A 21,581-nucleotide genomic window follows, 5' to 3' on the forward strand; every position below is an offset into this window, starting at 1 on the left:
ACCTCAATAAGGTAGCTTTCCTTACTGATCCCTCCCTTCTTCCACTCCCTATATGCTTTCTGCTTTTTCTTAATTACCTCTCTAAGATGCTTGCTCATCCAGCTTGGTCTACAACTCCTGCCTATGAATTTTTTCCCCTTTCTTGGGATGCAGGCTTCCGATAGCTTCTGCAGCTTTAATTTAAAATAATCCCAGGCCTCCTCTACCTTTAAACCCATAAATTCTTCAGTCCAATCCACTTCCCTAACTAATTTCCTTAATTTTTGAAAGTCAGCCCTTTTGAAATCAAAAACCCTAGTTGCAGATTTATTTTTGTTAATCCTTCCATTCAGTTTGAACTGAATTAGCTCATGATCACTTGAGCCAAGATTATCCCCTACAACCATTTCCTCTATGAGATCCTCATTACTTGCCAAGACCAAATCTAAAATGGCATCCCCTCTAGTCGGTTCAGCAACTACTTGTTGAAGGAATCCATCAGCTATCACATCTAGGAAAATCTGAGCCCTATTATTATTACTAGCACTCATCCTCCAGTCTATATCTGGGAAGTTAAAGTCTCCCATGATCACACAGTTTCCATTAGTATTTACTTTATTAAAAACATTAAAAAGGGCTCTATCCATATCCAAATTAGATCCCGGCGGTCTATAGCACACCCCAAGCACTATCCCAGGGGAGGCTCTAATAGTTTTCTTCCCCAATTTAATTATTGCCCAGACAGACTCAGTCATATCCATTTCATCGCTTCTTATTTCTTTACATCTATCTCATCATTGATATACAGTGCTACTCCACCTTTTAAAAAACCTTTTAGAGAGCAAGGGTAGTTCAGTCCCCAGGGTCCATCTGTTCCTGAGACTGCTAACAAGTAATTTAGTACAGTGCGGTGATAATCTGTGATGTGGACATTTCCCCATGCTCAAAGGTTACTTAGCCATTGAATCACCCATATGTAATTTATTACTGACTAGGCTCCAGGCCAGATTTGGACTGCTGATCAAGAGGTTCCACATCTCCGTATCAGCTGAGCCATTGAAGAACTTCAATTTTTTCTGGAAAGGCAAATACACTTTGATATTTGTGGATCAAAATGGACTTAACATTGTAAATTGATTACACCAACTATAATTTAAAAGGTTATATTTTATTTAAACACACAGAGACGCTGCATGTTACCTATATCTGAAGAAATACATTTGTTCTCTAGACATTTAGAAAAATTAGCACATCCTTCTCAATGCGAGAAGATTAAAACTGGTCAAGCTAGGTCCCACTGGAAGTTATGTGCACAGCTAGATTTGACCAGTAGGGTTAAGGTTCTTTTTGCTGCAGCTGCTCTTGTTCCCTGGCTTTTAGCTCTTGATTATACCTATAGACAGAAGATAAGTGAAGTCAGCATACAGAAAACCAAACATACGAGTTTGCAAACACATTCCTAATAGCTACACTAGAACCTTTTCATACTATTCTTTGGGAGACATTTGAGAAGTAGCAGGAAGTTTTTAATAGGGTAAAATGCACAGAAGCCTTATCTGTGGGCAGAAACACTCCTGATTTGATTTACATGTGGAAGTTTAATTCAAACTTTTGATTACACTTCAAGTGAAGGCTCCCAAGCAGCTGAGCAAGACAATTACTGCAAGATTCCTAAGTGAAATGGCTGACCACTTCTGGACTCATTCTAGCTTGTTATTCCAAGTAGCCACTTAGAGTTGTGGTTTGCCCTCCCAATGAAATAGAGCTGGAGTGCTCTTCCCAGGGGCCATTGCTGCCCAGGCTAAATGAAGGAACTGATGGGAAGGTTCAAGGGATACTAGTGGGAAGTCCAGAGAAATGCATGGCTGGTGGAAGGAGGATTGGGGGAGTTGAGGTTCAGGCCCATGGCAATATGGTTGCCTAAAGGGCAAGTGCACCCTAGGTAGCTTGAAGAGCCTGTCTTATGCTTGGTAGCTAAGACCCAGGAATGGGAATTCTGCACAGATATCTCTAGAGAAATTCTATTTGCTTCTTAAATATTAGGTAATAGGTTTATGATTAAAGTTACAGCATCCCTTTAAAGTTTTGTTCATCTATAATTGTTCTAGTTATGCCAGATATTTACAACCTTAACTCCATTTGCTTGGCATAAAAACACTCAACATTTTTCCCTGGGGTGTGCCCAGTTAATAGTTCTGCAAGATTTTTTTTATACAATTGTTTAAGCTTGACTCCCTTTACCTAGGTCTGTTTGTTATTTAGTGAGTGCTAACAAATACTAGAAATTCAGAAGCCACCCAAATAAAGAGTATTTATAGTGAAGAGCCTCCCAGTAGTATGTACATACTTCCATATACGAAAGAGCTGGGAACCACCGGCACAGCCAACAAAGAAATTCACGGTGAATAGACCCCAGTTTTTAGGAATAATAACTAGAGAATATCTTGACCAAATAAGGCCTGTTGGATACAAAGCAAAGATTACCATTAAATACTCAAATATGCATTTAATTACATTAAAAATCACTTGAGAAATGTTGATCAGACACTAAAAGGTATTTAAACTGTTCTAGCACATGGACCATGTCCTAATAGAAACATATGGACACATCACATCATTAGTGCCATGATAACCCCGTACCCTCCTCAGCAAGTGGGACCTTAATTCTGCAGCAAGATTCCAGACTGGAGGCACTCTGGGGTAGCAGGCTAGAAAATGTGCAGCAGCTTCAATTAAAAAAAAAATTGGAAGTCACAGGTGGCAGTCAGTGCAGGTATCCCAGCATTATTTGTTTTGATGCTGCATTGTTTTACATAGTCCCTACTTTTCAGTTTTAAAGTATCAGACTTTTTGACAATGTGTGACTATCAGAAGTTGTGAAGAGGAAGGAAGCGTGTGTCTGTGTGGGGAGACTCTAGTAGTAAGTGGAGCTTTTGGCCCATCAGAAGGCATGGGCAACAGTTTGGGATGTGGTTTTAACAGAGAGCTGATATGCTGGAGTGATCAGCAGTGGAATAATTAATCATGCTGAAACTAAGTGTCACCCCGTTAGGATGAATGCAGATTATGGAAGTCAATACACTGACTTACACACTTATTTTACACAGAGAAACGTGAAAGTATGAGAGTTAGGGCTTGTCTACAAAAAAGGTTTTTCCAGTTATACTGGTGTAATGTATTAGTGCTTCCACAGCACTATGACCTAACCCCCAAAGGCCACTCAAACTTGAGTAAGTGTCCACGTGGAGAGCTATACTGGTACAACTCTAGCACTTTACACAAATAAAAGGTAGTGGGTGAATTTAACTTCCCATGTAGTTAAGCCCTTCCACTGTTTAGAAAGTGAGAATTTAGATTCTGAAACAACGCCCTGGCAATGGGTGGATTTTGTGGTGAATTTCATGGCCACAGAGTACCTACAGCCCTCTCTGTAATAAAAGTAGATTATCAGAAAATATCTAGGCCTATCATAGAAAGAGGGATCTTCTGATAAAAGGCTGAAGTTAAATTTTTTAGCACATAATAGAATCTGTGAAACAGATTAATGTATAATTGAGCATTAATCTTGTGGTGAAGATTCTTTATGAAGAAGAAAAGATTACAAACTGGTGAGGATTCTGGTCAGAGGTGTAGAAACAGAATGCATTCACCTGTTGCCATTAACACTGCAGACTGTGCTGTACTGAGTTTTTCTGCTGGTCTGGTCATATCAGCCATTCCAGCACATACCAAACCCTGTAAAGAAAAGACACGGCCAACTTTAGTCGGCAAAGTAATTATTTCACTTATTTGTCACCAACACCACTCTAAGTGCAGAAGTATCCAGAGAGCCCATTGCAGTTTGTGATGCACAAGCATGTACAAAACTTACAGTCTGGGGCATAAGCCAGCTAATAACTGACAAGGAATAGGATAATATTTCTCTCCTCTGAGCAGGGTATTCCATAGTTGTCCACTGTGTGATTTCTTGTGTCCAGTGCTGGACTCTGAGGATACTGAACAAGACGGACGCTTGGTCTGATTTGGCATTGCAAGTCCTGTGTTCCCAGTTCAGAAAATGAAGTTGCAATCTTTATTATAGCATTGCAATAGTACAGTAGGCAGTGTTTTTGCCCTCCTCTCACAAAGTGTAAATATTTAATGTAGAGCATATGGCAGAGTTCTTAGTGTCCCAGAAATGCTAGGCCTATAGTTTGCTTCCGGTCCTATACAACAATTTACTTACACTGGCAGTTACTGCACCAGTTCACTGATGCTAAGTACAGTAACTCCTCACTTAAAGTCATCCCGGTTAACGTTGTTTCGTTGCTGATCAATTAGGGAACATGCTCATTTAAAGCCCTGCAATGCTCCCTTATAACGTGGTTTGGCAGCCACCTGCTTTGTCCACCGCTTGCAGGAAGAACAGCCCGTTGCAGCTAGTGGTGGGGGCTTGGAACCAGGGTGGACCAGCAGCCCCCCCACAATCAGCTCCCTGAGTCAGGTCCCCCAAAATCATGAGATTTGTTTAAAATTAATAGGTTAGGGTTTTTATTCACCTTCTGGTTTTTGAGCCTTTAGAGTTCATGTTTAAGCTTCTCTCTGGAACTATGAGGGCTAGAAACTTTAAATTATAAGATGAAAGCTGAGCTTCCTAAAGAGTCACATAACCCCCCAGTTCCCGGAGTTTAAGACACACACCAACTATCACAAGACTCAACGATATGTTAATCAACACACTATTTCAGCCTAGTAGTGGCATCCATTTTTCAAATACATAAGATAGAAATTGGTTTCCATGGGTCATACATAGGAATTTGTCTAAATAGACACCTAGTTTTTGAAGATGTACTTTTAAAAAGTGGACTGTCACTTGCATGTGTGGCACCAGATGCCTTAAGCTTTATGAAAAAGTAAATGGAATGCTGGAAAAATAATTATTTCAAGAATAGCTAGAACTCATATTTTCAAGAAAAGTGAGAAATAAACATTGATGGGCCACCGATTATTAAAACTATCTAAAAGGAAGATTAACATACTGGCTAACATCTTACTATTTTACCATGTGGTATCACTGCCCTCTGCTGGACAGTATCAGTCTTGTTTAGTATCCAACTGTAGCTTCTAGTCACTTAAGTTTCAGAGTAGCAGCCATGTTAGTTTGTATCCGCAAAAAGAAAAGGAGGACTTGTGGCACCTTAGAGACTAACCAATTTATTTGAGCATGAGCTTTCGTGAGCTACAGCTCACTTCATCGAATGCATTCAGTGGAAAATACAGTGGGGAGATTTATATACACAGAGAACATGAAACACTTAAGGATGACAAAACCTTAGTATTACTGTCAGTAAGGACTCCTTTGGCTTGAGTGACAGAGGCTTGTGTGTTTTTGAAACTAGAGGCCTTGTGTTGTATTCTCAGTGCATCATGTGGTTTATGTTGCCTTATACATTAGGAGAGCCATGCAGGACTTATCTAGGAAAAGATACAGTTTCAACACATCTACTTAATATAGATTAATACAGCAAGCCCCTCACATACAGGGAAAAAGCCATTTTATGGCAGTTATGTTATCTGAAGGCTACATATAATTCCAATTTCAGCTTGAGGGCAATGTTGTGGAGGCACAGGAACCCTGGTATGGCATTACAGTGCATAGGCCTACTGGTAATGCTGCATCAGCTAAACGGCTGCTATGCATAAAACAGAGAAAGATCTACTGGAGAAACAAAAACCCAAAGCTAAAGCAAAGGATGAGGAGAGGAAGAGTAATCTGACTGTTGGACATAAACAGCCTGAAAGCTAGTAAATATTTTCAAAAGATACCTTTCTACAAATACTAGTTAGCTCATTTTTTACATAAAACCAATGCCAACAATAGACTAAAAGGCTGACAGGGATGAGGACCAAGAGTGAACAGCCCTGAATGTAAACCTGACATGTAGACTCAAGCCACTAAATTTCATAACAGAGGACTGTTATAGGGAAGTTGAACTGCACTAAAATCAAGGAGTTCCCATTTACCAGAATGGTAATTTATTTTCACTTGTTACCTAGGCAGTGTTTTTTAAAAAAGAGATTATGTGCTAGAATATGTTTAAACAAAGATATTGCAGAAATATAAGTACATCCTGCTATGAATAAACGGAGTCTCAGAAACTCAGCTTTGTCCTAGATTCACTACAATTGTAGTGCTGCGGCACCAGTTGTAGCATGTCTGTTCAAAGTGACCTTGCAGTCCTCCCCATTTTAGGCCGTCATCTCAAGAAGTCAGTTTTAGCAACTGACTTCCAAGAAAAAAAACACAGCTGGATTGTTATGCTACTCCATTGGGGGTGGACTGCTTTACAAGGAGTTTTGCATTGGGCCTGGCAATAGTTATTTCACAGCAGAGGGCTCTTCAGTGAAAGTGTGTTTCTCACTGACCTCCAAGAATCAAATTGTTGTCACGTGTGCTCTCTACCATTAGAGTGAAGGTATAGTCATTCGGACTCATTCCACATTTTAAAAACAATTAGGAGCTTAATAGCAAATCCTTTGATGGCGTGGCCAAGACCATTCATACCAAGAACTAGTCACTTTCCTCCTGGGTGGCTGAAAATCATTCCCTGACCCACAGAAACATTAACAATATCAGCAAACTGACTTCTTATACTTACCCATTTCATAACAGGTGCCCAGAAAAACACTGTTTTGGGACCTGGAGGGAAAAAAAAACCCGCAACAATTTGAGTTAAGGCATAATAAACCACACACTCAGATATAGCTGTAATCGTACCAAAATGTATGTTTTAACGCATTTGTACGAATCCCACAGTTGAGGGAACAGTATTGTCTCATGCACACCACAGTACATACAGGGAGAGCTTTTCTACTCTGCTTTGCTAATGCCTTTCTAGTCTGACCCACAACCCCTCTTCAACATTACGGTCTTAGCAGTAGTATCCAAGGCCGTTTTGTTTTCTAGGTTATTAGACTGGCAAGTGAGCCAATAGCTGCAGTGTGAATAATGCAACTGTGGTGAACAAAAAAAAAAAAAAAAAAAAAAAAAAGGTGAGGTCCCAGCTAGTGGCAATACAAAAAGCTGTATCACTTGTAGATCCGCTCTTATGGCAATTCATGACAGTTTTAGTCCCACGTAACAATGTTTTTTTCCTCCATGAATTCCAAAGTACTTTAGTCTGATTTCCTGGGTGTGTTCTCATCAGTAGTGTCTCTCCCAACAGCTGTAGTATAGCCATCTCTTGTGTGACAACAGATCTGCTCCACCACCATATACGATTAAAAAGTGGAATTCAGAAGGCAAAAGTAATTATCCATACTGGAATTTTCCCAGCAGGGCTACTGTCCTCACCCGCATGCAAAAAACGCTTGAGTGACGATGAACAGTCAGGATCTTAGGTCTGACTGATCCAGAACATGGTGGATACAATTTTCAGGAGCGTTTAATTTATGTAGAAGCTTAAGTTCTGATTGACTTTGAGTGCAACATTCTGAGAGCAGATGTAGGACAAGAAATGCCTATGTATTTTTGTCTCCCAAATACACATCATACCTAAGGGTCAAAACTTTCAAGTTCAAGTCGCAGAAGTTAGGCATCCAAGTCAGCAGCTTGCTTTCCAAGTCTGCTGACTTTCCATTGACTATGGACCCAAGGGAAAAAATCAAGGTGCCTTATTTTTAGCTCCCCACAATTAAAAATTGTCCTAAATGTTTTAACTGTCACTGCTGGCAGCAACTATTCCCTGTCGAAGTAAGAGTACAGGAGCATATCACCACTCTAACTTAAGGTTATAAAATCAATTGCCACACATCTTTGAAGCAATTCAAGCCCTATAAAATATTTAGCAACAATAATGGTTTAAAATACAACAACTGCTTTTACATTCTTGTACTGTGCTCCCAGACCCATACTGCTTGTAGAACAGAGATCGCTTGCTGATAATTTCCTTTCTTCCAGCAGCACCTCCCCCAATTCTGGACATTTGGGCGGCTCCCCTCAACTCTGCAGCTCAAGGAGGTGGATCAGCATTTTGGTGCTATGTGCTCTGGCCATGTCCCCTCTGCTCCCACTTACTGCCCCAATGATTTATTGTAAAGCTGTAAAACTTGAACGTGCATAACATTTTTCAGAATTAACAAAATAACTACATACATTAGACCAAGAAAGACGATTGAATATCTGACCTTTAGGCTCATGAGCCATCTATGGAAGATAGAATTGTGGGAGATGCTGCCAGCAAAAAGAAAACTAATGGTAAGAAGTTTTACATTATGCAGTCCAGCATCTCCCACAATTCTGGACATCTGGGATGTAGTGAGCAGTGAACAGTGGTAGGGAGGGTTATGGAAAAAAATTTGGTAGGAAAGAAGGGAACACCCACCCTTCTGTTTGAAAGCTCACTCAAAAGGCTACATTATTTCTGGGCTACCACCTGCAGCACCTTCTTTCCAAAGGAGACCTTTGCAGAAGACAAAGTCCACCTCATAGCAATTCAAGAAGGTATTACCTTATGACCTTTGCAAATTTCCGAAGCGGATGCACTTTCTCATTCTGCCCTTGAAGTTGCTAGGGATCTTGTGGGGTGCACCTTAATCCCTTCTAGGATAGGAATTTAAAATGCTTTATAGGCTTCCACCCAGCAACGGAGGACTTGGAACTTCTGAGTCTCTGGCATTTTGGGTGGAAGGAGGACACAAATAAAGCCCAATCTTTCTGTGGATTCTGTAAGCTAGAGACAGATTTTCAACACACTGACATCTAAGGTGTGCTACATCTTTTCAGCTGGATACTGAGGTTTTGGATAGAAGAAAGGAAGCATAAAACTCTTGGGAAGTATGGAAGGAGGAATTCACCTTAGGAAGAATGGATTTTCTGGAGGCCTGAGTACTACCTTAGCCTCATGGAGCATGCTTTAAGGCACCTGAAGAGATAATAGCTGCCACATCTGTCAGACAAGTTTCAAAACTGGCAGAGTTAAGAAACAAAATCTTAATGGATAAGTAAAACGCCGACACTGATGTCAAAGGGATGGGCTGGTCAAGGCCCTCAATACCAGTAGTAGGTCCCATTTTGGAAAGAATGGGCTGACCGCTGGGCTGGCTAACTGGACTGCGTGAAGGAATCTGGCTACCTGGGGGCTATCTGCCAGGAAGCACAAGGATCCTGTGAATAGCACGCTACTAAAAACAGATCTGGCATGTAATGATTCTGGACTATCTATGCCTTCTTGGAGAAAATCCAAAATGGTTGGGATTCCTGGATTTGTCTTGTGCTTGACACCTGTAGTTGAATCTGGACCAGACAGAGGAGTAAGCATGTACTCATGACCCCCTGAGTAGTCACAACCCCCAGTTTGAGAACCCCAGGACTAGGCTCTTTGGCCAACTGTGTGATAAGACATTGGTCTCCATGGCTCCAGAGTCTGTCTCCCTGGTGAAGTATTTCAGTATCTTTGCATTCATATGATTCGTAAACAGGTCCACTGAAAGGAGGCTGAACGTTTGAGTGAGGAAATCAAAAACCTCCTGATTCAGGCACCACTAGGAGCTGTTGACCCTGCTGAGCCAGTCCACCTTTCAGTTCAGATCCCCTTTTGAGAGATCACTCTGAAGTTAAGAGAAATTGCTCCCTGCGCCTCATTATTTCCATTGCTTCCACATGTAGCACCTGACTTTGTTTTGCCTTGGTTGCTTAAATATACATCCGTAGTTATGTTGTCTGACTGAACTTGGGACTCTTTTCTCCTCTAGTGCAGACTGGAAATCAGAGTCAGCTTGCCCACATTCAGCTCTAGAAGGTTTATGCTGTGAGCTGTTTGGGTTCAAGTGTACTTCCCAGTCTTCCAGGTTGCCACCAAGTGTGAGAACTAGAGTAGTGGTTCTCAACCAGGGCTATGTGTACCCCTGGGGTATGCAAAGGTCTTCCAGGAGGTGTAACAACTCATCTAGATATTTGCCTAGTTTTACAATAGGCTACATAAAATGCCCCAGTGAAATCAGTACAAACTAAAAGTTCATACAGACAGTGACTTGTTTATACTGATCTATATACTGTACACTGAAATGCAAGTAAAATTTTTATATTCAAATTGATTTATTTTATAATTACATGGTAAAAGTGAGAAAATAGACAATTTTTCACTAATAGTTGTTGTGACACTTATGTCTGATTTTGTAAGCAAGTAATTTTTAAGTGAGGTGAAACTTGGGGGACTCCTGGAAGAGATACAGTAGTCTGGAAAGGTTGAGAGCAACTCAACTAGAGGATCTGGAAGCAAGATGGGCATACCTTTGTGGACAGTATTGTGGGCTGATCACCACTGTAGGGAGTTGATCACCTGTGTTGGAACCCATATTTGATCTTTCATGCATTCCAGGGAGTTGTCCCACCCCTTTAGGATAAAGGCTTGAAGGCATCTGATATGTGGCCATGGAGCAATCCCTATCCATGACATCGGAGGCCCAGCAGTTTAAGACATAGTGCTTTAAAAATTGCATTTTTAGTGCTATTAGTGCATTAGTGCTATCGGAGGCTTTCTGCAGCAAGATGACAGAATTCTGGACTTTCTGGAGCCTCTCTTATGAGGAGGAGGAGGAGTAGAGCTTTGCTACTGAGGTATCTATTTCTGTGCCCAGATGACTTAGTCTGGTGGATGGAATCAAGACACTTTTTTGGACACTGATGAAGCCATGCACTTGCAGGAGATTCAACATCTGAAACATGGCTTTGTGCTCCACTGACTGCAATGGAGCACTATTCAACATGTCATTCAGGAAGGTTCAGGTAGATTCCCTGCAAGCTAAGTCTAGCTATGATCACTACTATCATCTAAATGGGAATGTTTGGTACTGATGTTTTGTGCTGCAGTCAAACCTCAGAAGTCTGCAGGGGCATGATCTGATGAGGATCTGGAGGTATGCATCTGTTAGATGTGCTTAAGTTTGGAAGCATATGCCATATCTGAAACCCTGCTGGGTCTCATTTTCCTTGGAGAGGGGAAGGGACTTGTCAGAACGCCCGAGCAAATTGCGAGGGAGGGAGGAAGGCTGATTAGAAGCTCTGCTTCTTTCTCCAGAGCACTCAAGCCCCCTTCTAAGACCAGGGAGGACCTGTGGCTCCACAAACCTCTCTTTGTTCTCCAGGCATCCCTTGGGACTTACCCCTCCAAGTGGACTGGCTGGGGTCCTCCTCACTTTTGGAGCTTCACCTTGATCTCTAAGGGGGTTCTGCTCCATTTGTCTCATGCTGGAGTTGTGGCTACTTTGCTGAGAAGGGGACCCCATCTGCCTGTCCAACTTATAACCCCAGGACCTAATGGAGTTAGGGTTGGTTCGTCAGGCACAGTCTGGGCACAAGTTGCCATCTGCTGAACCTTGGAAGGTTGCTTCACACAGATACTACTTGACTTTGACATGGTGCTTTCTTGGCTGCTCTGCCATGCCTGTATAGGGGCAGAGGAGCTGGCAGGGAGGCACTGCAGTGGAGATGGAGGGTAGGCTAAACTATTAGAGCATTAACCAATCCAGGGAGGTATAAGATGAAACAAAAACTGCTCCCTATTGCCCAAACTGAATAGGAGAGGAAGAAAACAAAACAAAACCACCACCTCCACCCCGCCAACCACACAGAATAGGGGCTGGAGCAATTGACCACCAACTGCCTTGTGCCAGGGAGCCACAGAATCTGGTGCATGAGGACGCGTAACCAGATATATGGTGTCAAAACATTGATCTGCCTCTGTAAGCTGCAGAGTGGAGGGGAACAGCCCAGATGTCCAGAACTGTGGGAGACACCGGGGTGCAAAAAAGACCTGTATTTTTCTGATCTGGTTTGGAAGTGAAAACAATTCTACCTGGCTGGGCATATTTATGGTGCAGATGGAGCTATATAACATTCAATATTTTTTAAATAGCAGTTATCTTCTCATGGAAAGATCTTGGTTAGTGTACCAGCATCACTTTCAGCAAAACTAACTGCTTCTGAGTCAGTCTAAATCCTTTGAGGTCCCACAAAACTGGCATTAAATACTCAGACTGTTCATTTGTTGACAAGTGAAATTAAAACCATGTACAATGATCTCAGTTTTTGGGACAGGTTAACAAGATTGTACCCTTATATTAAAAGTAGAAAGTTCTCAGGACTCTTAAGCAAACATGTAGAATGTAATGCAAACTAAGTGAAACACATGGAGTGGTTCTGAAGCACCAAGTTAAACCAGGACCATACTGCAGTTTTGTTAACAGATTAAAGCCCACAGCCCATTAGTTTGTTCTGTCTGAATTCACCCTTGTGTTTTTGGACAAGAAGTTCTTCAGGACAAGGATGTGTTACATTTTATGCATTGTATAGTACTGGGTACATTTAGGATACCAAGACTGATCTCTTGCAGCATAATAAAATATTAGTGAACTTATCTAAGACTTCTCACAGCTGCAACTTACACAGTGCCATCAAACACTCCTTTTATTTATCAATTTCCTAGAATACAGCAGAGTTCTCAATGGACTTGCAGAATTAGAGACTAGCTGTATGCTGAAAAAGGAGCAAGGGAAAGATTCCAGAAAGCTTAGATGGAGATCTTGAATTCAGACAGATTTAGCATGTAATATTTGATAAAAATGCTGTCACAATGTCACATTGTTCCATGCAGTAAGCAGGTACTTCTCAATCTAAGAGAATCTGGTTGTGTTGACTTACATCAGTGGTGCTGCAGTTTTTTATTTTCACAGTCGCCATGTTACATTATGAGTGTAATTATGGTTAATGCACGTTAGTACCATTCATTTTAAACAATAGGCAAGACTCCTCTAGGGGATGCCAGGTTCATTATCCCCTCTCCTAGAAGGCTCTTGCTGTTCTCACTCATTTATAAAAAAGAAACAACAATTACGTGACCTGACCTAGCATTTGGGTCAGCAAGGGAACATCAGCTGCAAATGTCCCTAGGTACCAGTTAGGATGAACACTGCATATCCTCATACTCTAATAAAAATGCCTGTTTAAGAAATGTACTAGCAGGCAAGCACAGATGCGAGTCAGTAGGGTATAATACAACAGGGGCAGGGGTGTCAGTGGGTATCGATGGCTTAAACAGTAGTTCTTGGAGTGTCATGCACCCATATTCACACCAAGAGTAAGTATTGTAAGTAAATGAATACTCAGCAGGATTTAAAGAACAATATTCTGTACTCCACTGCATTCAAGATTTGTGCCCTAAATTAGATTTTTAAGTCAGCCTACATTGTGGGAAAAATGCCTTATACAGAATAGCAGCAGTGTATTATGCTGGCACTAGTAAATCAAGCCTCATTAGGAGACAATTACTTGGTAAACATGAAAACTAAAATGGAGTTATTCTTATACTGTATAAAGGCTTTGCAACTCCTGAAGTTTGCTAGAACAGCCTAACAATGCAAGCTGTAACTTTGCCTTTGTAATACGCTACTAGATTCACAGATCTAGTTTTACAATAAGCACTGGTAGCTTGCACTTCTACATACATTTTAAATTTCTAAATTATAAAGTTTGTGACACTGACATTCTACTCAACAATCAAAGATTAAAAGCATTCATGACTATACTAAGTGTGAAGTACCAGCATATTATACTAAGTTCTCTTTATAAGGGAGAGCCTCCCGAATACAGTAAATAGACTGAAGGCAGATATAGCAGGTCATTATAAGGTACTAGTAGCTGCAAGTCCATGCTGTTGTACAGGTGCAATTCACAAAGTCACTCCCTTCCCCCCCCCCCCCCACCCTTAGGGCTCTTGTTTCCATGTAGTGTGATGTAGTGAGCAGTGATGCTGTTGTACATGTTCCCCAAAGTTTGGGCATGGTGCTGCCCCCTGGCTGGAGGCACAGTCATCTTTGTTATCCCAAATAGCTGTTGCTTCCACCTTCTCTGATTAACGGCCATATTCCAGCTGCCACAGAGCCTTCAGCCCCCCACATTCCATCTGGTTTTCACAGGGCCCAGTGATGATTGAACCTGGTGATATTCTAAATAAAGAGCTTTCAACCATGACTGTAGCTGTTTCCATCACATCATACTGAATCAGACATCACAAACTACAAAAGAGGTGGGCAAACTATGGCCCAAGAGCCACATCCGGCCCTCCAGGTGGTTTAAACCAGCCCTCGAGCTCCTGATGGGGAGCAGGGTCTAGGGCTTGGCCTTCTCCTGCACTCCAGCTGGGGAGTGGGGTCCAAGGTCGCTCCGCGTGCATATGCCAAGGCTCCTAGAAGCAGCAGCATGTCCGGCCTCCGGCTCCTAAGCTTAGGGGCAACCAGGGGGTTGCGCGCACACCCCTCCAAGCACCACCCCTGCAGTCACATTGGCTGGGAACTGCAGCTAATGGGAGCTGCAGGGGCAGTGCCTGCAGATGGCGCAGTACTGCCTGGCCACACCTTTGCATAGGAGCAGAGGGGGGGACATGGTGCTGCTTCTAGGAGCTGCTTCAGGTAAGCACCCCAGCCTGAACTCCTCATTTCTGGCCCCACCCCAGAGCCTGCACGCCCAGCCCTCGCCCTCACCCTCCCTCATGCCCCAGCCCTGATCCTCCGCCTGCCCTCTGAACCCCTTGGTCCCAGCCTGGAGCACCCTCTTACACCCCAAATCCCTCATCCCCAGCCTCACTCCAGAGCCCTCACCTCCAGCTGGAGCCCACCCCCCATGAACCCCAACCCCCTGCCCAAAGCCCACTCCTGCACCCTGAACTCCTCATTTCTGGCCCCACCCCACACCCCCAGCCAGCCCTCACCCGCTTCTGCACCCCAACCCCAATTTCGTGAGCAGTCATGGCCCACCATACAATTTTCATACCAAGATGTGGCCCTCTGGCCAAAACGTTTGCCCACCCCTGGACTACAGAGTGACAATTCTTGAATCTTATTCTATAGATTATATAGCATAGAAAGCTTCCTTACCTGGCCCCTTCTACAATGTCTGGGAAGTTTCTCTACTAAATCAGGTTTAAACATGTCTGCTAGGACTTCTCCCTCAGTGTGGAAACTCACCCATAGCCTTACTCCTGTTTAAGCTTTTCCCTCCCATCCACCTTCTAGACCTTTTACATTTGCAACACTAATGGCAGACAGGTCTAAAGTCTGACCTACTTCTTCCAGCTATGTCTTAGGATCTTCCCAGGGAGGGTGCCTGGATAGTTTCTTGCTCCAGAGGATGTGGCTATATTTATTTTGGAACCTGGAGTGGCACACAGGGTTGAGGAAATGCATTGCTTGTTTATTCACTGACTGCATGTCAAGTTCATAGTATTTAAAGCCTTAAGAAAGAGAAGACCAGTCTGAGGGCCGGGCCATGGATTTACGTTCACCAGTGAAAGCAACTGGTAGGCTCAAGTGCTAAACGTTCATAGCATAATCTTAATCAAGGGCCTCCCAAATTCAAATGCTTTCTTTCTCATATGTTTGCCTGAGCATTGGTGGCATCCTTCCATACAGTAAAGTCTAGTACCTATTTCTTCCAGATTACGGTGGGGTTTTTCACAAACATTATTTTCATGTTCATTTATGCTGGTGTGGGTGATGTTTTACTCCTACATTCAGGAAAATGCCCGTTCAAGTTATGTTTAGTATTTGTGATAGGGTCTGTAAGCTTCCAAGCATGTATGTATGCAAACATCTGATTATTTTCTATGTATTTTTCCCTAAAAATACTTCAGTGTCCCTGCAGCAAAGGCAATGGTCTATCAGTTACAAAGCCGATAAGCCAGTACACATGCACCTGAGGGAAAAAGTTGCATAGGAATCTGATTGGAATTTTAAACTAATACTTGAAAAAAAATATCTTGACAAAACCCTTAAGAAAATGCTCCTCAAATTATTAATGGAGTTTTAAAATGACAGTGAGCTGGTTCAGAAACTCAAGAGGAGGGAGAGAACTGCTGTTTGCAAGGTCTTCCTCACAAGAGAAGTAACTCAAGAATGTGACAAAAGCTCTGTTTTGATTAATTGATAGCCTCCACATGCATTTTGATCATAATAAAAATAAATTGACTAAAGACACTTTATGAAGCTCGGAATGTATTAAACATATCTATACTTACTGAACTGAACTCGTCCCTAGTGTAACTATTATTACATCAGGGATAAATTTGGGTCATAAAAATACAAGATCTTAGTTTGAATATATGCTTCCTGCTCCTAACAAGAAACACACAGTACACTGATGAAGTAATATATAATTCACACCAAGAGATGGGCTCTGCTTTCTTCATGAATCCCTTGTTGAAATCTGACTATCCATCCCTGATTAAGAAGCTTTAAACAGTGAACACATGACAGAACACAAGCCAAGTCACATCCCTCTGCTGCTAACACTAGTTTTCCATCAAGTGGCAGCCAATTGGAAGTGGAGGAATTGGCTTTGCACCTCACATTTGTCAGAAGCTTTCACTGTCCTCTAGCCATCTTAATTAGTTTGAAAAACATTACCCAAATGCAAGATTTTGTTTTTTTTAGTATTTCATCCAAAGTGTTCTCCAGGTCAAAGTAAACGGATTTCTCTTAGACAAACAATTTAGAATCTAGGTAAAAAGTCACTTATCAAACGAGGCCATCAAACTAGGCCTCACCAAGGACAGATGACTGTACATTAAGCGCTTTCCTTTTAGGACAAAAAAGTATGTTTCATGTTGGATGGCTTTTGTTCTAGTTAAATGTGCCCAATAGGCCTGGAGCTCTCTATTGAAGCTCTCTATCTATAGAGCAGGTACAGAAGGGGGGAGAAAAAAAAGGGAGGGGGGGGGGAGATAACCTGGATTTGTGCTGGAAATGGCCCACCTTGATTATCATACACATTGTAAGGAGAGTGATCACTTTAGATAAGCTATTACCAGGAGGAGAGTGGGGTGGGGGGAGAGAAAACCTTTTGTAGTGGTAAACACCCATTTTTTCATGGTTTGTGTGTATAACAAGATCTTCTGTACTTTCCACAGTATGCATCCAATGAAGTGAGCTGTAGCTCACGAAAGCTTATGCTCAAATAAATTGGTTAGTCTCTAAGGTGCCACAAGTACTCCTTTTCTTTATATGGTACTGTAGTCATTCAGTTGTGTTATCTACCTTGACAACAATTGTCTTTTTTTTTAAAACCAGCATGAAAGCATGCACTTCTATTTTCCTCAGTATCTTCTATTTGTTAACTATAGTCATTTTGAATGTCTGGCCAACTTCTTCCCTCAAACATAGCACTCCTAGGGACTCCTGCTCCCGGGTATATGCGTAGAATTTGTCACATAAAGAGTAGATAAGCATGTCTCTTCTTAAGGCCATCAAGACACATGATTGATCCACTTATCTTCTTGTATTCTCCTGTCTCAAGACCTTTCCCCTCATTTTCTCCCTACCCCCATAAAAGGGCACTAAACAGGACAATTGCTACCAATTAATTGTGGACACTTGCTGGCTCAAATCTAAACCTCTGGGGAAATGCAAGATAGTACAGAGATCCACACAATTCATGAAATAGCTCCAGTGGTATACATCACTCATGAACAGACAAGACATATTCACTTATTTGTTTTGCCAGCTAGAAAAAAAGCTTTACTTTGTACTGCATAAATGGTAAAATCTACAACAAAATAATTGAAATTTGTTGCCCCCTACTCTCCTCTAGCCATTAACACAACATTTGCTTGAGGGGAGGTGGAAAAAAAAAAGCAGGTGAAGGTAGTTTTTTATTTAAATAGAAATGTCATTGACTTTTTATTTTAGACCTACTTCAACTACAGAGCATTAGCTTCTGAACCTGCAACACAGGGGAAGCCAAAGGTTGAGCTGAAGTGGCTCATTTCAGATAAGAAAAAGAAGACAAGCGGCAGTTTGTTTTAAAAGGGATTATACTTCAAGATAGGAAATCCCTACTGTTTCTTTTCCCTTTTCTAGGTCAGATTGATCCAAAGACAATTATGGTTAACAAGTTCAAATCTGTGTCAGCATCATCTCTATTGTATTATTACACTATTTGTAAAATGGCAGTAACAACACACTTAATATGTTCACGTGTTGTAAATAGCTAGAAACCCCACTGCAGTTAATGAAGAGTCACAAGATTTTGGATTTTTTTTTTTTTAAAAAAAGAGGAGGATGTTCCCATAAGTAAAGCAAACTTGATGAGTGGTATTGTTGCTCTAACACAAATTAGTGTTTCCCCAATACTTCCCCCCCCATACTCCTCTCATATACTCTACAGAAGTGTAGACAAACTCTTAAAGAAAAAAAAAAATCTAGTGACTGTCAATTTGATGCTAAATACCACAGCAACAATCCTGTGGTGGCATATTTGTAAGTGACATCCTAATGTCTAATAGGTTCCCGGCCTCAAAAAAAGATTTTAAATCCACCTGGGTTCCTTCAAAAATTAATATTACTGATCATTGAGACTACAAAGTGCATTTCAAGATCAGAAAAGCAATAAGATACTATAGGATCCCTTAGTTATTGTATTGTATAGTGATCCATTACATCCATCCCTGTACTCTTAGCAAGTTCCCCAGTACCCAGGTCTGTATGTCCAAGTGCCTACTAGACTCTACAGGATCTTCTGCTTTTCTCCCTTTTCTGGTTACAGGAAGCTCTACTTGGAAGAGAGACACGTTTAAAGAAAGTCTTTCTGGTGAAGATCAGAGAGCTTTTCCAAAGAGATCGTGTAACGCTCCCGGAAGGCAGCTAGGCTCCGGATCGGTCTGAACACCCCCAACAGCTCATCCCACAGCTGAACCGTCCTTAACGGAAGGCCCTTTATCTTAAGCCCTTTAGGAGCTGCTTTGTCCTAGAGAAGAGCAAAGCCTCAAAAGTTTGCCCCATTTACTATTAAAAAAGGATAATTTAGAAACCCCACCTCTGTCTGCCCGCCCCGCACACCCGGCCCGGTAGGTGGGGAGACCCGGGGCCTCGACCTGCCACTGTTCCCGGCCCAGGGTCTCGCAGGGCTGCCAGTCCGTCAGGAAGGAAACAGGTGCCGGCCGGTACCACCCTGCCCTCCCACAGGCCAAGGAAACCGAGGTGCAGAGATGGAGTCACCAGCCCAAGGTCACAGCGAGGCCAGGCCGGGCTCCGGCTCCGCACCCTCACCGTGCCGCGCTGGGGGCGGGGGAGGAATGGGGGCTCCCAGCGCCTCAAACCCGGGACCGCCGCCTCGCAGCCGGCGCCGGGCACAGGCCGGGGCGCGTCCAGCCGGGAGCCCCGAGCGCTCGCCACCCCCTCGGGCAGGGTGACGGGGGCCCCGCCCTGCCCAGCCGAAAGGGGGGCGCAGCCGCAGCCCCCCCCCCGATCCGCCCCGGGGGGGCGCGGCCGGTACCTGCCGGGTGGTTGTACAGGGGTCGCAGCCGCGGCGGCAGCTTGAGCTCGATGCGGTCAAGCAGCCGGTGGTAGGAAGCGCGGAGCCCCGCGACCGCGGCCATGTCGGCGGGGAGAGGAGAGGAGAGGAGAGAAGCCCCCGGGCTGGTCTGGGGTCCCAGGAACAGCGGCTGCTCCGACGTCCCTCCGCGACCCGCCGCCCTTCGGCTTCCCTCTGACCCCGCCCGCCCCCTCCCGCGAGCCGCGCTTCGCCAGAGGAGGCCCCAGCTCTACTTCATGCTGATTGGTCCGCTGGGAGGCGAGGGGGCGGGGTCGAGCAGCTCGCTGAGCACTATTCGCTAACAGGGCCTCCTTCTCCCTTGGCGCCCCTCCCTGCGTGGAGAGAGCTGACGCTATGGCAGGAGGGGGGGGGTGTTTCCGGCCATCTTTGATAAGGGCAGGGGCATCCTTTTCCATTCCGGCTACCGTGCTACCCAAACTAAACATGGCTGCCTTCACGCTTCGGTGCCCCGACCAAGATGGCAGTCGCTGATGAAAGACGTTGGAAGAGCCCGCGGCTTTGTGTGCCCACATACAAGACGGCCGCTTGTCTGACTTCACCGCCCGCATCCACCCAGCCCAATGGTCACGTTCTCGCGATAGGGGTAAGTCTCGAGCGCTGTGAACGGGGCAGGGGCGGAGTCAGGGGCGGGGTGCGATGGGGGTGGGGAGCGGAGGAGCTGCCGCTGTTGCTCGTTCCTCGGCGGGCGGGTGTGTGCGCGAGCGAGCGAGCGAGCACCGCGCGGGCGGGCGGGAGGGCGGCCGGGTCTCCATGGTGAGCGTGGGGGGCGGCTGCCGCCGGCGGAGAGTCTGAGCCTCCCCTCCCCGCGGTGCCATGTCCCGGGGGTGCTGCCCTCACCTGCTGTGGGACGTGCGGAAGCGGAGCCTGGGGCTGGAGGAGCCCGGTCTGCTGCGGAGACACTACCTAGGTGAGCAGGGGGAGGGGCAGCCGTGGGGGGCGGGCGCTGCCGGGCGCTCGGAGCTGCCGGGCGCTGGGGGGGGGACGGACGGGGACGCTTCGCCCCGCACGCGCGCCAGAGGCGACAGTGACAGCTGAGCCCTTCCCCCTCCAGCTGCGGGGCGGGGCGGGGCGGTGTGTGTGTGTGTGTGTCGCACACGTTGTGGCTCGGCTGGCTGCCCTCCCCCACCCCCCCGCGGCCCCGGTCACTGGGCTTTGGTCAGTGCCCTCTCTGCGGGCCCCGGCCTCTCTGCGGGCCGTTGAGAAACCGCTGCCCCGAAATGTCAGTCACCGCGTGAAAAGTCAGTCCCCGGCCCCGGCCCCTGGGTGGGGCCCCCGCGTCTAAAGGATTTTGCGGGGATAGGAAGCAGGGGCGCTGGAGCCGTTTGTGTCGTGAGGCTGCTGAGAGCCATTGAACTCCACGGTCAACGCTGTTCTGTGATGGGAACCACTTCCAGCCGGGGGGGGGGGGGTGCGGCGGCGGCGGCGGCGTCCCCGCACCCCGACTCCCCGCACCCATGGTGCGAACCCTCCTCAGCGGGTGGAAACGTAACGCCTCTCTGCCCGGCCTCGGCTGCCTGGCTCTGTCTTTCCTTTCCCGTCCAGAAAACGGACCCGGGGGGTAATAAAGCGTCTCAGTCCAGTGACAAAATGCTTTGCATGCTTACTCTGAACAGTCAGAGAGCCCTGTCTGTGGCAGCTAGTGCAACTTGCGGTGAAGTGGCTCAGGAGTTATTGACAAAAGCATGTGAACACCAATGCTACTGTGATTGTTTTTGCAGATTGTGCCTCTTTTTGATTCCTTGAGCTGGCAGTGCTGCTCAGATGACTTTTGAAACGATCATCTTAAAACAGCTGTTTGTTTAATATCCCTTTACTTGTGTTAAAAACATCTCAGGATCATTAAGAAGGGTAGCTTTTAAAAATGCCACTTAATTCTCACCCATTGGTGCTGTGTGTTTGCTCTTTGTATTTTATTCATCTTAGACAATAACATTAGATTAGTGAGTGTTACTTTCTAGCTCTCATATATTACCCAAATATTGCTGCTGTTTTAAGTTTCCAACACCAGTGTTTTACTACAAAATAACTTGAAATTTTAGGGTGGGAGGAAAGCCACAATTACTGTGTTAAGTTTTATACTCACTTGCCCCCCCCCCAAAAAAAAGTTCTTAGGAGAAGGGACAGGTCTTCTCTGTTTGGAGCTCAGTTGTGCTAGGCACTATACAATCTCTTTTAGGGCCTCTAGGTTATGCTGGAATAGTAATAGGAATATAGTATTCCTTTAAATTGGGTACAGTAA

General features: G+C 44.5%; 2 protein-coding genes across 7 annotated transcripts in view; one reads left to right on the top strand and one right to left on the bottom strand.

The window, feature by feature from the left end:
- Window positions 1-21,581, top strand: part of LOC140895389 (DDB1- and CUL4-associated factor 6-like) — a 247,260-nt gene that overhangs the window by 69,263 nt on the left and 156,416 nt on the right. Inside the window, exon 1 of one of the 6 annotated variants that reach the window (XM_073304998.1) lies at window positions 19,830-19,925. The exons of 3 other annotated variants lie outside the window; for them this stretch is intronic. Coding sequence is in view for 2 of the 3 variants with exons in the window: in XM_073304966.1 (XP_073161067.1) it covers window positions 20,156-20,249 (94 nt within the window). In the remaining variant the exon portion in view is untranslated. Of the gene's footprint in view, window positions 1-19,829; window positions 19,926-19,987; window positions 20,250-21,581 lie in introns of those variants that run through there. 2 more of the 6 variants (XM_073304966.1, XM_073304989.1) reach the window with 2 other exon arrangements.
- On the bottom strand, window positions 1,129-19,522 carry MPC2 (mitochondrial pyruvate carrier 2). The gene is made up of 5 exons (XM_073305020.1): window positions 19,283-19,522; window positions 6,618-6,658; window positions 3,630-3,714; window positions 2,327-2,438; window positions 1,129-1,372 (listed from the first exon to the last, which is right to left on the bottom strand). The coding sequence occupies exons 1-5, from the start codon at window positions 19,383-19,385 to the stop codon at window positions 1,315-1,317; spliced, it is 399 nt and encodes a 132-aa protein (XP_073161121.1). The 5' UTR covers window positions 19,386-19,522; the 3' UTR covers window positions 1,129-1,314.

The sequence above is a fragment of the Lepidochelys kempii genome, chromosome 1, assembly GCF_965140265.1.
Source record: "Lepidochelys kempii isolate rLepKem1 chromosome 1, rLepKem1.hap2, whole genome shotgun sequence".
Classification (NCBI taxonomy): domain Eukaryota; kingdom Metazoa; phylum Chordata; order Testudines; family Cheloniidae; genus Lepidochelys; species Lepidochelys kempii.